Genomic DNA, 25,466 nt, shown 5'->3' on the forward strand with positions numbered 1-25,466 from the left:
ACAAAAAAACTGTGTTATACCTTAAAGGCATTAAATATTAAGGTCCATTTGATTTGCCTAAGAAACAGCCCTGACTCTGACCCTCATGAATATAAATAGGTGGAATTCTTAGCCCATCTCACTATCTCTCTCTTGCTCTCTTGCTCTCTCTCTCTCTTGCTCTCTCTCTCTCTCTCTCTCTCTCTCTCTCTCTCTCTCTCTCTCTCTCTCTCTCTCTCTCTCTCTCTCTCTCTCTCTCTCTCTCTTTTACTAGCTCTCTTAATGAAAGGAATAAGCCCTCATTTCCTCATCTCATCATACTGTAATGTGACAACTCTGCTGTGGTGAGATGCCTGGGGGGAAACACTTTACCTGGAATGAGCGTGTGTGTGTGTGTGTGTGTGTGTGTGTGTGTGTGTGTGTGTGTGTGTGTGTGTGTGTGTGTGTGTGTGTGTGTGTGTGTGTGTGTGTGTGTGTGTGTGTGTGTGTGTGTGTGTGTGTGTGTGTGTGTGTGTGTGTGTGTGTGTGTGTGTGTGTGTGAGAGAGAGAAAGAAACTAAGAGAGAGTATGTGTGACCATGTGTGCATTGCACATCAATGACAAGCTATTTCCCAGTAGGCTTGTAATATGTATCCGGCTTGCACTTTCCCTTCTGTACGAGTGAAGGCTTTTCATCTGCCACAGAGCTCCAGCACAGCTCGGAGCGGAGGACACAGAATTAGGGAAAGATTCTAGAATGTCAAAATGACCCATGTGTGTGTAAACGCTCACATAGAGCTTGATGATAGTCTCACTTAGCCACACTGGTCTGCAAGTCTCGGAAGACCGTCAAGCAAAGAGACCACTCATAGTTCATTTTGTGATTGTGTCATTTGGTGGAGGGTTACTATAAAATAGCTAAGACCATAATAACAAATGGCACAGTAAAATCATATTCAAATAATAGCTCAACAGTGTTGGCCCATAACTGGCAGCAAAACCCACTGTAAAACCCCACTGTTTTTTTTTTTTTTTTTTTTTTTTTTTTTTTTTGCTTTAGGTGGTATTTCTATCTGATCTTAACTTTAAAAAGACTTTTGTAAGCTAATGTAGGCTTTATGGGTTGTGTGATTTTACGCAATGATTAATCTTATTTCACAATAACTATATATCACAATAGTTATTTTTGCTTTAAATGAAGTTAGATCAAAATGTTTGATACCATTGAAATTTTGTGATTCTCCTCAAACAATTTCAACATCACAAAAAAAAACGGCCCCACTTTATATTAAGTGGCTCTAAGTATTATGTACTTACATCGAAAAATAAGTAAAATGTACTTATTGGTTTCAGGTTGTATTGTAAAACACTTGCTGCTATTGAGATGTGATACTAGTAAGGTTAGTGTCAGGTGTGGTGTTATGGGTCGGTTTAAGGGTGGGTTGAGGTGTAAGGGAATGGTCAACTGTGTAATTACAAATGTAATTACATAAATTAATTACAGCTGTAATTACATGCAGATATTTTCAAAATATAAGTACAATGTAAAAACACATATGTACATAGTAAGTCCATTGTATCAAATTGTTAATTTCAATTAAGTGCATAGTACTTAAAGCTACTTAATATAAAGTGGGACCAAAAAAACTAATAAAATCTCTAGCTTACTAAAGTATTTTTCATTGTTAGTTCACGTTAACTAATGTAGTTATCTAATGTCTACAAATGGAACATTATAATAAAATCCAATAAATACTGTGTCTACATCAGTGCTTCTCAAATAGTGGATTGTGAATTAAAAATGGGTTGCATTTCTGTTCTGATAGGGTTGTCAGCATGTTAAATACAAATGAAAAAAATGCATCTAAAAATATAATCATGCATTAGTAGGACAGCAAAATAAACACGCTTATCAACTTTAAAAGGGAGAAAACGCTTCCCATTTCTTTTTAGCGTTAATGCCAAAGTCTGTGTCTAATTATAACTATTATTTTTGGATAAATGTATCAGTGACCTGACTGCTACTAATATTTCTATATTTAATAATTTAAAAGTAATATTGTGCATACTGCTGGACCTATAATATGCAAAGTGTATGAGAATTTAACACTGTTACGTTGTAAAATTGTGAAACATTATAATTTTAAGGACCTTTTAAAGAAAAAAAAAATAAGAAAAAAAAAAATATATATATATATATACATATATATATATATACTATTTTGCCACTTGAAATCTCAATCCTGAAGTAAAGCCAGTTGAGAACAACTGTTTGAGTTAACATAAATAATAATTTCCGCATACATGGATGTCCTTATATCTGATCACCTTTTCATATGGAGTTAGCACATCAATTTAATAATTACTACAGCATAATTTAGGTCTTGACTCAATACCAGGCCCATAATTATAGCTTCTGGCCATGCTGCACTTTAAATGATCAGATCAATGGATCTGATATTTTCCATTAGCGTGAGGTGTGAGTTTCTGAGATTCAGATCTCACCTCCTCCAGTCGCAGAAGGAAGGTCACATTGCTGCCCAAGTTGGCTGTGAGTTTGTCATCACGGGTTGTCAGGACTAAACCTCGTGGGGGGCGGTTCGGACACTGCTGTTTCCTGGCCGAGTACATCTCCTTCACTCCTTTTGTGCAGTTATTCGCTACCACTTTACGATACCTGGAACACACACAAAAACAAGCTTTAAAATGTGTCTTTCTTTTGAAATAAAAGATTTGACGGTTTGAAATTATCTGACTCATCTGCATTCGTCTATTTTAAAGTGCGACTTTAGTGTCTGAATACTTGGAGGTCACTGTAGTTATCCATTTGGATACAACACTCTTTATGCAAGCCTGATAGATACATTCTAAGCAACTGTTTTTTCAGGATGAATCGGTTTTGGCCACAATTTATGTGCCAGCTCTTACACAATCTCTGGAAATAATAATCGTGTTATTTCTCTTTCTCTTCCCATGTCTATAATCTTGCACTCTTTGCTCTGAATGGACATGCTTTCTTACTGATGTTGGTTTTCAAATTAGGTTTAAATGAAGTCTTCCCATTACACGCTGTTATCTGTGCGGCTAGGTCTCTTTGTATGGATTGTCTGTCTAGAAAGTTGTCGTAAAGACAGACGCCACAATCTCCAGGAAGTTTAAAACCTGCTCACATCAATATGGCTTGCGCCAGCTCATCAGCACAATAAGTTTAAATCATGGTACACTTAATTAAAAATAACCACTTCCCTAAAACAAGATTAGTGCAAGTCTGATTGAATTGTTTCACAAAATGCTCTCTACTTCATCCCAATGAACACAGGAAAAATAAACGATTATCAGGATGTGGGATCTAAGTTAGTAATTTTTTTCTTATGTATTATTATTTAAAATATATGAAACAAATAATAAAAAAATAAGAATACATATATATTTAATTTTCCTATAATATTTATTCAAATTAACTTTTTATTTTATACATATTTTGTATTTTTATTATTATTAATACAAATAAATATTATTAAAGGCTTTAAAAATATTAAATATTATATATATTCTGAATTAAATTTTAATTTCCATTACTTAAAATAAATGTTAACTCAAATTATATATATATATATATATATATATATATATATATATATATATATATATATATATATATATATATATATATATATATATATATATATATTAGACATACAAATGGACAAAATACAACTAAAAATACAACTACATTACTAAAGCTTTAACTACAGTCAAAATTTAAAAAAAATATATATAATATAAAAACATATATATATATATATATATATATATATATATATATATATATATATATATATATATATATAATGTTATTTTTATATTTTCATTTTATTTGTGAATAGAACAATGCTATTAAGCAGGGACAGGGTTTATGATGTTAATCTAGTCTTTATAATTAGCTTTATGTGAAAATTAGCCATTTAAATAGCTGAGCTACTGTGTTTGGAGGTCCGATTTAGCCATCAGTGACCAAATGTCCCACCAAGGAAAGTAAAATTCCAGCATGATTGAATAAGATCTGTATGTGTATGTGAATGCCTCTTACCCTGTGCTGTTGAGGAAGTTTTGCCCTTGGCTGCAGCTTCGAGTCACCATGAAAGGGTTGAACCAAAATGCTGGCAGACAGTTTCCATCTCCTCTTCTCTCAAAACCATAATCACTACAAAAGATGAAACAATTCTCATATACTGACCATAAAGACTTATTTCTGTGCTCCATTTATTTTCAGTGTTGTTTGATATATCAATCCATTCTAAAAAACATCAATTCAATCCAAGTGTGATTGACTAGTTTCACACAAGGTCAACACAAGTTCAAATTTGCTTTGCGACATTTCCTCATGCCGTTCCCCCCTCTTCTCCATCATTTCTTATCCTGTAAAACATTCTCTTAACTACTTGTACATCCTTTCATTCGTGCACAGCACATCTTGTATTCAAGCGTGTCCCTCTTTTATGCCCTTGAGACAATTGCAGCATTGAGATGTATTAATTCTGGAATGATAAATGTCTTTTCAGCTCTGAGAGCTGCAGGCTTCAACGTATGTCCTCAATGTCTTTCAATTCGCTCTCCTCCCAGAAGCCTTGGAACCTGCTGAAGTGAATGTCTGTTCATATATCACCGGTGACTTTGATTTATCAATTAATTACTGATCCACAACAAAACCCAGCAGACCACACGGTCCCTCTTTGCATCAGGCATTTGGGTTTTTAATTATGAGCAGTTCCAATCCAGCACTCAGATAAGATTCAAGCTTTAAAAGATTTGTGTGCTATAGCGCTCAGATTATTCCTATAAAAAAGAAGTGTTCACACTTCACACGTAAATAGCTAAATTATTCAGTCACACTTTATATTAGGTGTCTTTAACTACTACTGTATGTACTAACATTTAAATTAATAAATTGATAAAATGCACATTGTGTAGATACATGTTTATACATTGTACTTTTATTTAAAAAAAAAAAAGCTGTAATTAATATCATAATATCATGCTGCTTGTGAGCGTTCATGAGTTTTGAAGCGTGGCTTTGGAGAGAGCGCTCTGAACAGAAAGGTGGACTTTCAGATCTAGCTTGCTAGCCTTTACGAAATGGCCCACTCTAGCTTTAACTTGTGTTTAACTATCTACCCACATTGCAAATATTTAATGCAGGTCAAGAAATTAAGAATTCTTAATTACATGTCCTAACAACAAATGCATTACAAATGTTATTTCTTTCTGCACAGCCCTCAGTGATTCTATCAGCATCCCATATTTTATATCTGCAGCTAGAAGATGTGTTTTTAATTCTTACGCCACAACCTAAACCAATAAAACTTATTAGTTGAGCTCTCTGTTGCAGAGTTAATAGAAAGAGGCAATATATTATATTCCACAGAATAATTACTCTGCATATCATGTCACCAGTTCCTTTTTGGCCCTTCAAAACAAATTAAAAGTTCTCTGTGGTTTCACAGCAAATTCAGCAAAACTTTCTTTTCAAGCATTTTCCTATCACACACATGCAGGATGAAATATGTAAAGGTGGGTCAAATTCATCTGGTCAATGAATATAATGAAACAAAATATCACAGCGGCTAATAGACTTAAATTAGACTGCTAAAGTTTGACTTCGTTCAGAAACAAATGAGGCTCAATGGGAGAAAAAAGAAAAGTACCACAGCTTGGCTATATTTAGTTAATTTAAGATAAAAAATCAGAAATGGGTACAATTTGCAAATTAATTAACATGCAAATTAAATCTGTTTAGTAGTTTGTCATATCTGTATCATCCAAACTATTGCAAGTGCAAATCACATAAAAAAATCCATTATAAAAAAACAAATAAACCAAAACAAAAAACGCAAATGTAATAACACTGTGCATTATGGTTCTTTGATTTATCTACACTGAAAAAAAAGCGTATAATCATTCACTTGTGTTTCAGGAAAACTAATCCTAACTTCATTCAAACTTTAATCAATAAAGGAGTTGACGTTTCTTCCCTGCGATTTCAACCGAGGACGTAATCTGTACACATATTCGTGATCACCTCAGTCCCCTTTAAAACTCATATGAAAACAGCAGCAGGCTTCGGCTCATCCCCATCTTTAAGTCTGCATTATTCAGTGTGTTTAATCTGTAACAGAGCAGTGCCAACGTCAGCAGCAGAGGGCAAGGTGTGTGCATTTATTGATAGGTTATCATGACACCTACATCTGTGTAGTTCTTTGTCATTAGTTCAGTTACCATAATTGATGCAGGAGCAATACAATTTGCAATACAATACACTGCGTTCACCCCTCATCACACTACAGTTGTTTTCCTCCAACAAAAATGGAGCACTTCAACATGCGTGAAGTCATACTGTAGTAGTGTTGTCACGGTACCAACATTTCAGTATTCGGTACCAATACCAGTAAAAATCCACGGTTTTCGGTACCAATTTCGGTACAAAGATGGAAACTGTACATCTGTATTAAAAACACTTTACAATAAGATTACATAAAATGACCTAACAATAAACAATAGTTTATAATGTATAATATACTGTATTATTCTCCTTGGGGTTAATTTAAAAATGTACTAATACATTTTTAAAATCAAAATTTTTATCTGTTAACATTATTTAATGCACAATGAATGAAGTGAACAAACATGAACAATCAAGTGTTTGTATTAAATAACATTCCCAAACATGAATTAATGTTGTAAAAATATATTGTTCACTCAATGTGTTGATGTTAGATAACGCATTAAGTAATGTTAATGAATAGTATCTTTTTGTAGTGTTACCAAACTATACAGGAGATAAAACGTGTTTTATTTGACTTGACTGTACTTTTATTTAATCCAAAACTGCATTCATATTTAATTTTAAAAGGGCTTTTTAAAATAGCGTTATCCAGGCAAGGATAAGCCTGGAATTGCTTTCATGACGGACTGATATTAATTACATAAATAGGGATGCACCGATACTGAAACCAGTACTCATCAAGAACCCGGATTAATCCGGAGCTTCTGTACCACCGGTACTTAAGAAAAGCTGGTACCGTAATAGTTTAATTTTTTTAGTACCGACTTTTGACAACACTATACTGTAGAAAGTGAAAATTATGCTATTTTCATTTTAAAATGTAAGTTTTACATTTATAATTTAAATAATAATAATAATAATAATAAATAAACCTGTCTAGGCTGTTGGGACTGGGCTTTTTTATGTTAATTCCCTTTATCTAAATGGCATGAGACTTTGTGATTGCTATAGCTATTTTGCTAAAAAAAAATTATAATAGAAATTTTTTAATAAATCCAAAAGCAAAATGCGTGAAAAGACTCACGAGTGGGAAAAGAGTGGGAAAGGAAAATGAGCTAATAAATGGTCCTCTGCTGCCATCTATTGGTTATATTGAAAATTTCATGTCATATTCCTCATTTAAAAGTGTTTGTTTTCCACCAGGTGACAGAACATTTTCCATGTTATCTCCATGAATGAAAATGAGAAATGTGGATATTTTAAAATTAATATTTTACTGCACAACTGCGGAGTTAAAACATAATAGTCTAAAATATACATGTTGCATGTGTTTAAAACCTTTTATACCCCTGATGAGTTTGCATCTCTGCATTTAATCTGCTCATCAGAGTGAATGACAGAGACAGATAAACATCCCATAGAGTTGACTGTGCATTGATATACAATTGTTATCTTTATGTAAAAGTGTTTCTGGTTTTGATGTCAGTTTGAGTTATAAAATGTCATTGATAGTTTCTTTTTTTTTTTTATATAAAAAAAAAGATTTGATATAGGACAGATTACACATATTTCCAGTCTAGAAAATAACAGTAATATAAGGTTTTTCTATATTCTTAATGAATATTAATTAATACTAGGTGGTTAAAATTATTTGTTATGAAATCAACTCGTTTAGTAATTCCTAAATTCCGCATTCCTATTGCCCTCTGTCAAAAATAAATGCAGCAAAGATAAAATGTTTCTATAATTATATCCCTTGACAGAAAAGGGAATCAATGTTTCCTTCTAAATTATGCGCTGCAGAGCTTTTATATAAATTAATTGGAATGTACTTTTAAGAAGGAAGTTGAATTATATATAATATATATGTATGTAGATCTACATGTATCACAGTTATCAAGAGAAGATTTCTGTGACGGCAGAGGTAATGGTGTTAACATATACAGAGTCTGGCAGGAATATGTAAGTGCAAACATCAAAGGATAAAATCAAGGCAATATAGAAACAAGTTAAGATGTCTTCCCAGATGTCGATTTTCAGACGATTTCAGTTGTAAGCTGCATTAACATTTACAATAACAATAACAAGCTGGCTTTGGGAATTTTTCATATTTTGTGAAAAAGGTCCTCGCAAAGAAATCATAATTTTAGGTGGTCCTTCCGTTTCATATTTTGAACAAAGAATTGTTTAATTAAAAATTATATTATTAGAATCAAAGTACTGGGCAAATTAAAGAGGCATCCTGGGGACTACTTGCATTTAGAGAAGATGAATCAACACATCTCTGAAAGCATGTTTAGATCCCTCCACTGGGTTTCCAAGGGTTTTAACTGCAAAACAAGACTGAACAGGAGAGGAGAATGTGCTAAAAGTAAGGATACATGGTGAGTTGTTGGAAGAAGATGGAACACTTTGTCTGTGAATGTGATAAATGATGTAGATCCCAAGGTTTTTATATATACTTTAAAAGGAGCTCCAGACAGACAACAAAAGACTATGATGATAAAGAACCTCAATATTCTCATCTTCTTTTAGCCCTGTGGACTTCAAAAGCTTTAAAGTCCAGAGACTGTCTGTGTCATGCATCTTGATCCCATCTACACTGACCCTACAGAAGGGGTTAACCAGCTCACTGCTGTAGAAGCACTATGTCTATTCTGAGATCTTTGAAAACACCTCCTGGATCCCAGTGAACAAAACATGAAGGTTTTATAAATACCTGTGAGCCCACCTAAAGAGCAGACTAGGATATAAAACAACAAAGCTGCACTGAACAAGAACATCTAGACCAGACTTTATGTTTTAAAGAGTTTCAGGTCTTGCTCTGTTTAAACTGTTTTTTCTTTACAATAGTTCACTCTAGTATATTATGAGTAGTTTTATTATGATGTGAATATACATTTGTGACCTGGGTTCATACTAAGGCCAGTGGGAGGTTGATATGGGAGCTTCAGACATACACTACTATTCAAAAGTTTGGGGTCAGAAAGATTAATATTTTGTAAATACGTTTCTGATGCTCATAAAGGCTGCATTTATTTAATAAAAATACAGTATAAACAGTAATATTGTGAAATATTATTATAAATTAATATTTTAATATTTCAAAATACTATTTACTCCTGTGACGGCAAAGCTGCATTTTCAGCATCGTTACTCTACTCTTCAGTGTCACATGTTCCATCAGAAATCATTCTAATATGATGATTTGCTGCTCAAGTAACATTACTTATTATTATCAATTTTTGAAAAAAAAAAGTTTTTACACTTTGGGACTTTTTACAGTTTGATTATATTCAGACTAGTGAGTTTGTGAGAATGTGATCAGCAATGTGAATGAATGAGTATAAGCATACTATAATAATAATCAAATGTCTAAATTAAGATAACATCTAAAACTGTGATCAGCATATAATTACAATCAGTCTACATTTGAGACCTTCTTTTAATTGGTGTCAGATCAAATTAATAACAGAGCAAATCTAAAGTAAATGAAAGCTTTCAAGACAGTTTCTTCAGAAGCAGAGGAAAAGATATACATGTACGCATGGAATCATTGCCCATTCTACTAAATATAGCGGTACCACTTCAGTTTAGGGTCCAATTCTCACTATTAACTAGTTGCTTATTAGCATGTAATTACTAGCGTTTTTTGATGTTTATTAGTACTTATAAAGCACATATTAATGCCTTATTCTGCATGACCATATTTTACATCCTTCAATCCTAAATTTAACAACTACCTTACTAGCTATTAATAAGCAGTGATTAGGAGTTTTTTTGAGGCAAAAGTCATAGTTTATGTTAGGTAATAGTAGGGGTTGAACCGACTAGGCGATTAGTCGACCTTAATGCAATGCCGTGACGCTTTAAATGATACTAAAATATTGCAGACGACAACAGATGAAGAGCCCAGAGGGCCATTGCAGCAAGAAAGCAGCATTGGTTAGTGTGTGTAAATACAAGTGTGTGTAAATACTTTACTAACCTAACACTATATTGTTGAAAACGAAAGTAAAAGTATGACGCACGCTCATTGTTTTACCTGGATATGAGAGTTCATTCTCTTTATTAAAATCGTTAAAACGTTATTTTTTTCTTATATTTATTTAAACATATTAATGATGTACCTCTAATTCGCCCGCAATTAATTGGAATATTATTTTGTATTACATGGATCTGCGCATCACTAACGCGCAGATGTGAATTTATAGCTTTTTTTCTTTTCTTTTTTCTTTTCATCCTGAATGATGATGTAAACAGCGGGCTATTTACACCTGGCCACTTCATGTGTTTCTGTGATCTGATAGCTATCCGATCGTGAAAATACCAGGTGTAAATGCCATCCGAAGTGCATTCGAGACGGATTTCAATACAATCGCTCAAACCACTTCAAGAGGAGGTCTGGGCCGCCCGCATTCCAGACGAAACGGGACAAGTGTAAATGCATCTGGTTGTTGAGACCACAAATGTAAATTGGATTTCTCCCAACAATGCTAAAAATAAACGTGTGAGAGTGTCTTAGCCTATATGTCATGTTATATTCATTAAATGATGAAGCTATGGCAACACGCATCACCGCAGATGAGCAGCTGAGCAGCTGAGCATCTATTCATAAAGCCAACGTGCAAACTATCGCAAATCAAAGTGAGAGTAAGTCGCAGACGCTTAACACACAATCATCTTCGTTAAAAGTAAAGAAACGAAATGATCTTACCAGTGCTGTCTCTCTTATTGCGGTCTTTGATTTTGAAATTAGCTGATGATCAATAAAATGCAGCTCATTACTGTTGCCTTCGGTGACGTGAACTCCGTTAAATCTGCATATAGCGCGTTGTTTGAAGATCGGATTTATATCCGTTTTGCGAAAACATATTTATGTGACCAGGTGTAAATGGAATTGTTTTGATAAATCAGATCAATAAAAACGTATGAAGTGTCCAGGAGTAAACGACCCCATTATGAGCTGTCTGTCAGCATCTGTATAATTTTCTGTTATTTAATTGCAAATTGTGGCATGTTGCAAAGCAGTCCCATCTCTTGTGTTCCCTTTCGAGGGAACTCGCGCTGCGTCGAGAATCGACACATTGGTGAACGCCTTCAGCGTGACGCGTCTGAAGCCTGTATGGAACTAGTCCAATCTTGATTGGTGTTGCGTCATGACGTCAGCCGTGACGTCGCATGTGATGGTGAGCGGAAGCAATAAAAGGGAACCGGATCATAACAATGGCAGCTTTCTGTTCTTCAGCAAGCTTCTATGTCAAACTGTGTGTCTTATTTGGTGTTGTTTGTTCGGTAAGGTAATAGTGATGGAATAGACTAAACAATTCAGGCAGTGTGCGTCCCCTTGTCCGCGCTATTTAAGCGAGGGTGACACTCACATTCTTTGTGTTGTTTGTCTTGGAGCGGAGCATGCACGGGCAGCGCTCGGGGGCGCTGTCTGTGCGAACTGTGAACAAATGCCCATGAGAACGCTGCGCTCTCGCCTTGCTCTGTTCGATGAATCAGGCCAGGCTCGCGCTCCCCATGGATCAGGTCCCGCGTCTGTCGAGGCGGCGTGGCGCTTGCATTCATGGGGATCGCAAAGGGATCTGGCTGAGGATGTTGAGACGGCTTCGGCCCTTTCTCAACATTCATCGGCCAGTTCCCACGGCCCGCCCAGCGGCTTCTTCCGCCCGAGAGAGGGACCCGATGTTCGAGCTATCTGGTTCTGAGGGATCAGATAGTTTGAACATCGAGGCAGGTGGATGTGAGACTCCATCATCACATTCACCTGCCTTTGAGGAGTTGCTGGAGGTTGTGACCCGGGCTGTGGGTAAATTAAAAATCGAATGGCCCCTAGATAATCGTCCCTGAGGGCTCCGACGCTTCCCTCCAAGCCCTGCCGTACCTGCTAGGCGCTTGTTGGGAAGGCATATATGGCGGCAGGTCGGGCTGGTGCGTGCCTGCACATTATGGGGCTTCTGCAGGCGTACCAGGCCGACCTCCTTAAGGAGGTGGACGACAGCGGGGAGGTCTCGTTCGACGACATCCAAGAAATGCGTCGATCGGTCGACCTGTCTCTCCATTTTACCAAAGAGACGGCCTGTGCCATTGGCCGCTCTATGGCAGCACTGGTAGCCACGGAGAGACACCTGTGGCTGAATCTGTTGGGCATCGGGGAGAAGGACAGGGCTTTCCTCCTCGATGCCCCGATTTCGTCTTCTGGCCTCTTCGACGACGCAGTCGATACTGTCGTCGAGAGGTTTCAGGAGACAAAACGACAGTCAGCCGCACTCAAACATTTCATCCCCCGCCGTCGTTCCAAGTTTCATGGGTCTGCTGCCAAGGGGGCAGCCCCATGAGGCCACCGACAGCTCCTCACACCAGCAGCAGCAGAAAGAGAGTGTTGCTTCTCGTGCTCCCCTGAAAAAAGCCTGGAGCCAGGGGGAACACACTCAGTCGAAGTCTTCCAGACCAAGGGCAGATCTTAGGACTTTCATCCAGGCTAGGAAGGCTTCAACGAAGAGGCCCTGACGTGTTGCGCAGGCCTCTGAGGGCGGTCCCCCCCCGTGATCGAGCAACAACATCTCGCTCCTTCGCGGAGCCCTCAGGAAATCGATGTGTGCTTTCCGCCGCTACGTGCACTTCGGGACACATCGGTTTTCAACGAACGCAAATCGCAGTGTCCGCCCGAAATGTCCGCCCGAAAACATTGCGGCCCTGTCGACTGCGTTCCCTCTCACGAGGCCTGCAGAAAAATTATTATATCGGTTAGTTCCTGCCAATCAAGTGCTTCAGGTCACCGATATCTCAAACACAACACTCGAGGTCAGTCTCGAGAGGCTGATCCCCCTAGTAGATTATCTAGACGCCTGGAAGGGTCTTCGAAATATATCTCAGTGGGTCCTGCACACAGTGGAAAAGGGGTACAGAATTCAGTTCGAATATCGTCCACCAAGATTCAGTGGGGTGGTTCGTACACTGGTCAGTCCAGAGCAGGGTCAGGTTATGGAGCAAGAAGTTCAGTCCCTCTTGACAAAGGAGGCCATAGAACAGGTGCCTCCCCAAGAAAGGGAAGCCGGGTTCTACAGTCGGTACTTCATAGTTCCCAAAAAGGATGGAGGGTTACGACCTATAATAGATCTAAGGGTATTGAACCGGTCTCTGAGGAGATACAGGTTCAAAATGTTGACTATACCTCTTATCGTGAGTCAGATCAGGTCCGAGGACTGGTTTGTCACAATAGATCTGAAAGATGCTTACTTCCACATTTCCATCCTTCCCCAACACAGGAAGTTCCTAAGATTCACATTTGGGGGAAAAGCGTATCAATGGAGGGTACTTGGAGGGACCATCACCTTTCATGGCACATCAATTGCCTGGAGATGATGGCAGTATTTCTGGCCCTCAGACATTTCCTTCCAGGCCTCAGAGGCCATCATGTTCTAGTGCGAACACACAATACGTCGGTGGTTTCATATATAAATCGACAGGGGGGCCTGAGATCGCGCCCTCTGTGCAGACTGGCGCATCAGGTTCTCCTGTGGTCCCAGGGAAAACTTCTTTCACTCAGAGCCATGTATATCCCTGGGGACAGCAATGTGGGAGCAGACATCCTGTCGAGGCAGGGGCTGAGGCCCGGGGAATGGAGACTCCACCCCGAGGTGGTGGAGTCGATATGGAGGGAGTTCGGTCTGGCGGAAGTGGACCTGTTTGCCTCTCAAGAGAACACTCACTATCCGCTCTGGTACTCCCTCACACATCCAGCTCCTCTGGTACTGGATGCTATGGTGCAGACGTGGCCGAGGCAATGTCTGTACGCATTTCCCCCGATCGCTCTGCTCCCAGGTGTTCTAGAGAGAGTTCGGCGGTACGGGATCAGCTTACTCCTAGTAGCCCCGTACTGGCCGGCCCAAGTGTGGTTTTCGGACATTATGGTTCTTCTAGCAGGCCCTCCGTGGCAAATTCCAATCAGGAGGGATCTTTTGTCTCAGGCTGAGGTCACACTATTTCACCCTCGACCAGAGCTATGGAAGCTGTGGGTTTGGCCCCTGAGGGGGACCATCTCTTAAATGCTGGTCTCTCAACTGAGGTTGTCGAGACCATTCTAAACTCTAGAGCCCCCTCCACGAGGAAACTGTATGCATTAAAATGGAATATATTTTTGGTGCAGAGAACATCAGGTGGACCCAGTTAACTGCCCTGTGGCTTCATTGCTGGAGTTCCTCCAGAGTCGTTTCTCTGACGGGCTCTCCCCGTCCACGCTTAATGTCTATGTGGCGGCCTTAGCTGCCTTCCACACACCTTTAGGGGTGGGCACCTTGGGGAGACACCCACTTATAGTATGTTTCCTTCGTGGAGTTAGGAGGATGAGGTCTGTCATCCAGTCCAGGTTCCCCACGTGGGAGCTGGCAGTGGTTCTTAAGGGGTTATCCCTGGCACCCTTCGAACCTTTGGATGAGGTGACTGAGAAATGTATGTCTTTCAAGGTAGCGTTCCTGCTCGCCATTACGTCCATACAGAGAGTCGGGGACCTTCAGGCTCTATCTGTCGCTCCTTCTTGCCTCGAGCTTGCTCCCGGCAAGGTAAAGGCCATTCTCCACCCTAGACCTGGCTATGTGCCTAAGGTGCCGTCAAATGTGGCACGGCCTTTAATTCTCCAGGCCTTCCATCCTCCACCGCAGTGGCGTGCACAGACCTCCTCAGGGGCAGGGCCGGAGGGACGAAAAAGGGCACTAAATAAAAAAAAATGATTACTTCTTGATTTTTTTTGTTTTTATTCTTTCTTTCCTTGGCATTCTAAGAAAATATGTTGATACAATTATTAGAATACATAACACATCAAATGAAAATAGGGAAATTATGATAATATTAAATATTATATTACCAAACAAAACAGTGAGAATCAAGAAGGTAATTATGGAAAATTAATTTTTAGTTTTGTTGATGTTGTAAATGTAATGTATGTATTATATGTATGAAAGACCGTGTTAGCTATCATGAATCAGTAACACTTTACAATAAGGTTTCATTAGTTAACATTAGCTAATGAACTGCACTTCTACAGCATTTATTTATCTTAGTTAATTTCAGGATTTACTAAAACATTAAAATCAAAAGTTGTATTTGTTATCATTAGTTAATGCACTAATGACATAACATGAATAAACAATTAACAGTTCTAGTATTAACTAAGATATAGCCTACAGTAAAAAATGTGTTGCTCATGGTTAGTTCATGTTAGTTCATACATGAGTAGGCTAATGATGTAAAATTTTTGTAAAGCGTTACTATGAAATCAAAGATATAAGTTCCTCACAATTTAGAGTTGGACATGGACTTAAGATTTCATTAAACTAACTGTTAGATGTATTTCCCCTTGCACTTTTATTCCTTGGATAAAAAAACGAATGACATTGTCACTCAGAATGCGTCTGAAATCGAGTTATACTTTTATTGTAGTTAAGAATAACTCGCATCCTGCAGCAACTTTTAGAGTAGCATGGTGATGGTAGGATAAATTTAATTTTCCGTATTAGCTTAAACGTTACCTGCTGCTCGTTTGAAGAGACTCGCGCGAACTGCTGCGTAGTGCGTACCAGAACCGTTAAATGCGTATGAGGCGCTGCAAAGGAAACTCCGCCCACCACTTCTCCGCCAAATTTTTTTTAATATAATATTTGTTTGTATTATTATTTTTAGTGGCAAGGGTTTGTGTGTGTTTCATTTATTATAATATTTATAATAATAATAATTATTATTTACAATTATCAGAAAAGGGCACAATACATTTGAGACAAAAGGGGCAGGGGCGTGGTTCGACCAATCAAAAGCTGCCATTGTTATGATCTGGTTCTCTTTTATAGCTTCCACTCACCGTCACATGCGACGTCACGGCTGACGTCATGACGCAACACCAATCAAGATTGGACTAGTTCCATACAGGCTTCAGACGTGTCACGCTGAAGGCGTTCCCCAATGTGTCGATTCTCGACGCAGCGTCTCGTTCCCTTCTCAGGGAACGAGGGTTACAGTCGTAACCCGAGACGTTTTTTTGAATGACGTCATCGACTAGTCGACGTCAACTCGACTTTGATGTCATAACAGTCGACTTCAAAAAATCTGAAGTAGTTCAACCCCTAGGTAATAGTGAGAACTGGATCCTAAAATAAAGCGTGACAGATTCAGCTGTTGGATCACTGGATGGATCTAATAAGCTTAAGCTGGTTAAGTTGGTGAAGTGTGCTGTTCACTCACCACTCAAAGTCATGTGCTCTGCAGATGCAGGGTTCTGCAGAAAGGATCCTGGAGTTGTCCCATCCCACCATGCAATAGTTTCCAGGACGACGCTTCATGTAGATCTGCTTTTGACCCATTATGCATGGCTCACCCTAAGAAAATATTAAAGTCAGCTACAGTCAATACTGCAATTTATTGCCCCCGACCCTGTCCTCTCCCTTCTTCTTCTTTTTTTTTTAAACCTGGTTATGCAGGTGCCAGGTTTGGTAGTCTCCATCTGTGCACCTTCTGGTAAATATGGACTTGTAGTCAATTTTGATAAGCTGCCATTCAGACCGGTGGCTGAAGTGTCCGAAAAACCTGTCAATAGACAAAGAAAGGTTTAACTCTCAAACTACTCACTCATTTTCAAGTAAACCAGGAGACCTTCATTAGCTGGTTCGGGCATGTAATGTATGCATTGTAAATAAACTTTGCAAAAAGGTACATCTCCAGAGGCCGGGCAATCCTGGGTTACTTCATTAGCTATGTCTAAAATTGCTCCCTATATCCTATAAAGTGCACGATATAGGGTTTATAGTATTATCTGAATTCAGAGTGAACATTTTATGCACTCTGAAATATATTATACTACCCTGACTAACGTGGATAATGCAATAAATAAATACATATGCAATTGTTCATATTTGTTTATTCTTATTGACAGTTCTTTAATTCTCTTATTTTTAATCATGAGATATTTTAAGCATGGCAAACAAACAGAACAAAGATTTATGAAACAGAAAATGTTAATATAGATATTTACAAAGTAAAGTTATAGCGAATTTGTAATGAGACAGCCAGACACAGTATATTCATAAACATCAGAAGAAATACATACAGTATACCAGCCCTTTGCCTAACGACATAAAACATGGGCTCTATAACCACTGTAACGGGCCAAGGTCCGCCCACTAAAACTGTTTTATTTTTTAGTCTGTAGTCGTGACGTTTGAGGCTGAGACTAAGTAACACCAACTGCTCTGTAGATCTTTATGCAGGATTCCAGTGTTAGCTATAATATTTAACAATAAACCTGATCATTTCCATTCTATCTTATCCAATACTGCAAGGATTGTTTAACGTGTGTTTAAAGTAACAATTAAAAAGCACAAAATGACCCTGTTAAACTAGATACAGTACCAGCACTGAGACATAATGAGAAATGCTGTTGGTTCACTGACTAACAACATTAGCTTAGGAGTCTGATTAATTAACCTTTCCTCATGACTGTATCTCTTGAACGAGCAGAACTCAGAGAAATCTATTCGAAAAATAGGACATAATGAGGATGCACAGGCTGTGGCGATCAAAAACAAACCTCTATATACTTACGTCATGATGTGATTTTCTGCACCTGTCTCCACCAAAACACCATCCACGAACAGTGGCATGGCTGAGAAGCTGTGACGAGTCCACTGACGACCTTCATCGAAGCTGATCCTGCAGCAGACATCGAGATGTTCAAATGTCAGTGGATGACAAAATTTCAAATAGAAGAACGAATGTCATGAGGGTTTGGAATAGTGTTAAGTTTGTCAAATATATATGTTTTAATTTAGCCTTAGTGTGTCAAATGTCCATTTTACTCTATTTAGTCAACCTATCCTGTTTTTGTTTAAAAGTTTTTTTGTAAGTCAAAAATGTTTTGTTTTAAAAGTTTTTTTAAAAGTCTGGGAATTAGGGATGTGCCCAAAGCCAAATACTTTATTTGGAAATGCACGGAGAACGGTTTAAAATGAAAAAAATCTTCCAACTAAAAAAGAAAAATCGCCTTGATAACAGGTGAGCCAGGGAGTAGCACAATATTATAGCCTACATAATTATACATATACATATTATAAGCTAGATGGATCACTCGCATCTTTTGCAGCCTCTCTCTTTCTCTCGCATGACGGCTTTCTAAATACGCGTCACTCAAAAATTGTTCAACTTTTTAAAAAACGCGTCTATGCATCTTGCACTTTTTTTGTTCCAGTGACCAAAAGAACTAATTTTTGCTATTAAAAAAGGGAGACGCAGGTAGAGCTGGGCGGTATATCGAGTTTGTAGAATATATCGATATATTTTTTTGAAAGGATATGGAATGAGGCAATACCGTTTATATCGATACAGTAGTTTGATACAAGCACATCTGAAAAATAACGTTAGCTGAGGACACAGTGTGAGCTCCTGCAGTGAAAGTACAAAGTACAATTTGTCCTAAACATGACACAAGCTTATATTAAGGGCAACTCACTATATTAAGTGAATATCCGCTACAATTCAAGCTTTCATGAATGAGTGTGCCAAAAAGACGGAGCACAGAATAGTAGCGCAATAATTCTGACTAAAATATACATATTGCTAAAATATTTGTTGTTGCAGACAATAAATGTGCCATATGTAGAATTTTAAGTATATTTTTATGAAAGAGACCATTATAATAGGGAAATCAAATGCAGGCTAATATAATTAGTTTGTGCTTTAGTTTTAGTTTTTGTTTTTATTTTCATTTTTAGTTTAGCCTTTGGTCAATTTAAAAACAAAAGCATTATTTTTGTTTTTAAAATGTAATGTTAGAATGTAATGTGATTTTAACCACCTTTTTGCACATAATATATTGCACAGCCTTCAATATCAACATTGTTTGTAGGATATCATTGGGCAGGATGTGAATTTTTATTTTTATTTTTTTATAAATATTGATTTTCTTTATCCAAATAGAAAAAAAACTTAGAAAGTACCAATATATATATCGTATAACGCCATTTAACCAAAAAATACCGGGATATGATTTTTTGGCCATATCGCCCAGCCCTAGACACAGGTCAGTGGAACGAAAAAACGTTTACATTGAAAAATAATGGAAAACCTCTCAGGTTACTATCGTAACCTTGGTTCTCTGAGAGGCAGGAACGAGACATTACGTCAGCTGTGAAGTGTATGGGAACTCCTCCCTTCTCCACCTTCGCTGAAATCTTATGGGCTAACGCCAGCTGGCCAATTGACGCGAAGCATGCAAATACTGACAATAAATTGCATGGGCGCGAGAATCACGACTGAACGCTAGCACAACTGATCAAACAGCGATCACGGCGGCTAACGTAATCTCTCGTTCCCGCCTCTCAGGGAACCGAGGTTACAATAGTAACTGGAGACGTTCCCTTTTAAGGTTGTAACTCAACATTACATCAGCTGTGACGTATATGGGAGCTGTATTAAATCCCGCCGTGAGAGCAGTGAGGATAAGCCCTGACAACAGGGTCAAACCACACCCACAATGAGAGACAGACAGTTCTTGCCAATAGCCATGTTGCTAATAGTACTCGCATCTGATAGGCGGAACTAGACCAATGACACGTCTGCTCCGACCCTATTAAAATTTGCATATCCGAATGCAATGAAAGCAAAGGCTGCACTGATCAGGGCAGCACAACACAATAAGCACTCAAGCATGAGAGTAAAACACAGTGTCGACGGTGTTTTACGATGACAGCTGCATCAACCTTATTAGCCATAACACAAAGTTAGCAGCTATGGTAACTACTGCTAACTGGTTAAAACAGTTCATAAGCAAACTTAACTCACCAAAAGCACTTGTGACACTACAGAATGTACATCCAGCTTGTAAAACCTGGTGAATGTGTTCCGCGACCAGCCAGCAGCAAGACATCATTCCTGGATAGACATATCTCTAGACCAGGCCCATGAGGAAGCAATTGCCCTAGTAGAATGAGCTCTGACATTAAGGGGACAATCTTTCCCCTGGCATCCGTAAACCAAAGCAATATCACCCTGTAGCCCAAGACTGGTTGCCCACTAAAGCTAAGCAGGGCTGAGCCTGGTCAGTACCTGGATGGGAGACCTCCTGAGAAAACCAGGTTACTGCTGTAAGAGGTGTTAGTGAGTCTGTGTGGGTCCTAACGGCCCAGTATAGTGACGGGGAGACACTACTGTCAAAGAGCACCGTCCTACAGATGAGATGTAAAACCGAGGTCCTAACTCTGTGTGGTCATTAAAAATCCCAGGATGTCCTTCGAAAAAGAGTAGGGATGTAACCCCGGCATCCTGGCCAAATTTGCCCCTTGGCCTCTGTCCATCATGGCCTCCTAATCATCCCCATATACTGATTGGCTTCACCACTGTCTCCTCTCCACCAATAAGCTGGTGTGTGGTGGGTGTTCTGGCGCAATATGGCTGCCATTGCATCATCCAGGTGGATGCTGCACATTGGTGGTGGTTGAGGAGATTCCCCCTTCCATGTAAAGTGCTTTGAGCACCCAGAAAAACGCTATATAAATGTAACAAATTATTATTATTATTATTATTATTATTATTAATAATAGCATCCACAATCCAGTGAGAAAGTCTCTGTTTTGAAACAGCACGTCCCTTATTACATCCACCAAAGCACACGAACAGCTAGTCTGACTGATGAAAGGCGGCCGAGCGATCCACGTACATCCACAAGCCCTTACCAGGCAAACAGCGCTCTGAGCGTCACGCGAGGCAGATAAGGCGGGCAGGAAACAACCTGTGCTCTGAACGGTGTATTGAGTGACTTCGGAACGTAGCCTGGTCTCGGCCGGAGAGTGACATCGCAGTCGCCAGGTCCAAAACAGACGCAATCGTCATTCACCGAGAATGCGTGAAGGTCTCCAACGCACTTCGCCAAGGCGAGAGCAAGAAGTAAAGCCGCCTTCAGGGAAAGGACACAATCAGCCGTGAAGGACACAATCTACTCGCTCCCCTGAGAAATCTGATTACCAGAGCGTGCTTACCGATCGATTGCTCGTCAACCGGGGAACGAAAAGCAGCATTAGCGGCCACATACACGATCAGTGTGCAAACTCTGGCCATCCATTCTGTGCTGTAGAAAGCCCAAAACGTCTAACGGCGGAACAGGTCCCCAGGTCAATATCGACGTCTTGGAACCATTTTGTAAAAACTCCCGACTTCAGAGCATAGAGGCGCCTGGTAGAAGGTGCACGCGCCTCCATGAGTGTGCTTAGCACTCGTGAATGCAGAGTGTCCCGCTCATTTAGGGTCCCCGCAGCAGCCACACATAAAGGTTCCAAGGACCCTGACGAGCTCCTCCAGGAGGTCTGCAGGGCCCTCTTGGTCGGGGCGGTCCGATTGAGACGCCCAGTCCTTTTCCGACATCGAGAGCGACATGGAGTCGTTTTTCCCTCCAGCTCCGAAGGAGACGATGTCTTCTACTTGCAACATCCACGATGACTTAGTGATAAGACTTAAGCGTGAAAAAAGAGATTCTGACGTAATTGTCGCGCCCATGCAATTTATACTGCCCACGAACCTGTCAGTATTTGCATGCTTTGTGTCAATTGGCCAGCTGTCCCCAGCTGGCGTTAGCCCATAAGATTTCAGCGAAAGTGAAGAAGGGAGGAGTTCCCATATACGTCACAGCTGACGTAATGTTGAGTTACCGCCTTGAAAGGGAACTAGTGCAGTGGAATGGAAAAACAAGTTTTGTGCGTTTAATAATGTCTGTGTCGTCTTGTCGTTGTCTCAATGGAAAAAGGTTTGTCGTCACAGTTTTCATTCACGGAATTAAAGGGATAGTTTACCCACAAATGAAAATGATAGCCTACCATAAATGACTCACCCTCAAGCCATCCTAGGTGTACATGACTTTCTTCTTTCATCCAAACACAATCGGAGTTATATTAAAAAATATCCTAATAAAGTTATAAATATGGATATATTTCTTACAAAACGCATCACTTCGCTTCAGGAGGCCTTTATTAACGCCCTGGAAACATATGGATTACTTTTATGATGAATGGATGCTGTAGATTTGAAAATCATGCTTTCCCCATTATTGTTGAATCACGGAAGCTACACCAGTTACTTTTCCAAGAGATCTCTATTTATTATGTATCATGTGTCAGACAGAGAGAAACAGGCTTATAAGAATACGGCTATAGGCGAGGAGGCCTTCATTCCAGATTTCTCTGTTACCCATTTCTCTATTCTCTCACCCCATCATGCCATCATTTATAAACCACCCTGGGACTTACAACTTCCTTGTAAGGTAGCAAAACATGTTGCTTATGTTTAAAAATGGAACGGATACCTCATGCTTACACATGGTATAATCCACTTGCCCTCTGTGTATACATTAGTGGTACATTTGCATCAATTGAAACATTACTTTACTTGTAAAGAACATGCCAACTGAAGTATCATCATTAGTGGAACGTCTCTGCTCAGTGAACGTTACATTGCACACATACTTCTAAGCAAAATATATAACTCTCCCAGCTCTCTGCTCAGCACACATGTACAAACATACTCTGACTTCACAAAATACATTATGAAATTATTATAAAAATGAATAAAGAAAAATAATACAAAAAAAAACCTTAAACAGTAAAATGTTAGTTTTCAATGTGCTTTTTTGGACTTGGCCAATGATATTATAATTATATTTTTAATAAATATAACTCTGATTGTGTTTGGCTAAAAGAAGAAAGTAAAATGTACAATAGCTTAAGGGTGAGGTCAAAGTTTGGAACAACATGATTAATAGTAAATTATGACAGAATTTTCATTTATGGCTGAACTACTGTATACCTTGAATAATTTATCTTAGTTTTGAAAGGGAGTACAATGCAACTAAAAGCTAGAGATACAATACATACAACCCAGTACAAAAAAGAAGATGAAAAGGTAAAAAGAAAGGCAGAGGTCTAAAGAAAACCAAAAACAACATGAAAAAAATGCTTTAAGAAAAAAAATAGTTTTTAACATCTTAGGTAGGAGGAAGTAAATGCAAGTAAGAGCTGGAGAACTTTCTTCCTGAAAGTTTGATTATGATACTTCCTGACAGCTTATCAACATCATTTCACAGGTGCAAACAGTATAGTATCATGTGTGACAAGTTCGCAACGAAAGGACTGAAGCGTAATGGCAAAGTTGCCTCCAAGTTGTCTTCACTCTGCTAAAAGCAACAGTCTGAGGCAGTGTTGACGTATCCATTAAGAGAACATACAGTCAGGGCTGTTATTTGAAGTCATACTTGCAGGAAATGACACGACTGCCCTCCACAGTTGTGACTCCACTTACTGTCTCGCTTGAGTTGTTTAAGAGAACTAAAAAAATGAAGCTGCCACACTTCAGTGGGCCTAAAACTAAAGCCAAACGCTTCGAGTGATAAGAGAGAAAAGATTTAAGACTCTGGAGGATTAAACATCACTGAAGCAAAACCAGGGAGGGCCAATTTGAAGGAGGAACCTATGTGTGAACTCTGGGGGATAAGTGGGAGGCTTTAATATGGAACACTTCCCATGGTTCGTCACATAAAAACTGATTCCAATCTGCTGTTTGGCAGCCTTTGTGTCCTGCTGTTTCATTTTTGTTCTTGTAGGGAGCATGTTCGACCCACACCAAGGTGTTTTTTTCTTTCCTTCAACGATCTTAATAACACAGAACTGAACCTGTCAGACAGTCAGAGTGCTGACAGAAAGCAAGTGAAGCAGGAATTTCACCAAACCAGCATGAATAAACGTGGCAGAATCAAAAAAAATTTCACCTACCAAAGATGTCTAGTGGGCACAGTGGGCTGCTTCACGGCAACCAAAGCTCCACCTTTGTCCAAAAACCACACGTTGTGCTCTTCTTCAAAAATCTGCACCATGGGAAAAACAACATGGAGTTATTTTCATCTTATTAAACAAATCAGAACACAAGTGGCTTTGGCACCAGGTAATTCTAGGAACTAGCCACTGAGAACTAATGGTTTCCTTAGGAACAGTTTCTTGGTTGCATTCACACCATCTGTAGGAACTCTGAAGTGACATAAGCCGTGCTTGTTGTTGTGACTTTTATTTTGACGGCGCGGCGGATCTTTATTTTGACGGCCCTGAGAACGCCAGCCTGAGCCACACAGTGCTCGCATTCTCCGTGTTCATTAGTTTACAATCGGTCGAACAGTCCTATCTAAAGCCCTATTCACACGGGATTAGTACTATCTGTGGACCTCGTGTGATTTAGAAATTACACCCCCACATCTGAATTTCATGTGGCGAATTCGCACGGGATAACCGAAGCCTGTAATTTTACTCAAATTTACTGACTTGTCTCCTGGATATGACGTCAATAGGCTATTGCTTGGAAATGTCTTTTCGTTATAGATCTAGCTGTATGATATATTATGAAAAACGGAATAAAGTTCCTTACCGCATGCTGCTATACATGCCATTAATCTCCATCTAATCATTCTTTTTGTTTTTGCTCTTCTGATGATTTTCAGGTTTCACTTTCAGAAAATTGTGTAGTTGTGTATAGCGATATGACCCAGCACCCAAAATACTATAAAAACACTCCAACACAGCCTCTTTTCTTCGCCAAAGATGGATAAAAAGGCGCACATGAAACAAAAACCTTGAAAAAATTATATACGATCCGGCCAAATCACAGAGATGCCGATTCGCACGGGACTAATATTATCACAGGACCAAGGTGTTCGGCGAAATATAGTAGGTAATTTGCGGGGAAACTTTTACTTTACAAATTACAGACATGGCCGATTCGCACGGGATTAAGATCTCAGACAAACTCTGCAATTATTACAAATGACTAGAGGTCACCAGGTAATGCTTATCCCGTGCGAATAGGGCTTAATACGTTGTTAGATAGAACTGTTAAACATAGAAAGTAGACAGTATATGAAAAGGTATTGGCGTTTGCTGTGTGGTTGATGTCCAGTGTTGCTAGCTGAGCGGAAATACATAATCATGTTTTGCTTGATCCACTCAAAGATGCGTTGGATTTTCTCCTTAGCGTAAAAGTTGAGAGGTCCATCTATCACTGTTTTCCATGTTTGTAGTTTGTAGAGTAAATATATAGGCTATAATCTATGTGATTACACAGCTTTTTTTTTAAATGTCAGGTGCTGGTGTTTTGTGTGAGTACGGCCAATAAGCGTACACTTACATCACTGGTAGTTCCTATAGTGCTG

The 25,466-nt window shown here is 39.0% G+C and overlaps 1 protein-coding gene across 1 annotated transcript in view; it reads right to left on the bottom strand.

The window, feature by feature from the left end:
* The window catches only part of sorcs3a (sortilin related VPS10 domain containing receptor 3a), a 309,488-nt gene that overhangs the window by 40,708 nt on the left and 243,314 nt on the right, over positions 1 to 25,466 (bottom strand). Inside the window, exons 13-18 of the mRNA XM_077246248.1 lie at positions 24,043 to 24,134; positions 17,837 to 17,944; positions 16,705 to 16,822; positions 16,481 to 16,614; positions 4,049 to 4,162; positions 2,464 to 2,635 (exon numbers count right to left, since the gene is read on the bottom strand). Coding sequence (XP_077102363.1) covers positions 2,464 to 2,635; positions 4,049 to 4,162; positions 16,481 to 16,614; positions 16,705 to 16,822; positions 17,837 to 17,944; positions 24,043 to 24,134 — 738 coding nt within the window. The remainder of the gene's footprint in view (positions 1 to 2,463; positions 2,636 to 4,048; positions 4,163 to 16,480; positions 16,615 to 16,704; positions 16,823 to 17,836; positions 17,945 to 24,042; positions 24,135 to 25,466) is intronic.

Source organism: Siphateles boraxobius, unplaced genomic scaffold, assembly GCF_051911475.1.
Source record: "Siphateles boraxobius isolate OS27281-9 unplaced genomic scaffold, OSU_SipBor_1 29, whole genome shotgun sequence".
Classification (NCBI taxonomy): Eukaryota; Metazoa; Chordata; class Actinopteri; order Cypriniformes; family Leuciscidae; genus Siphateles; species Siphateles boraxobius.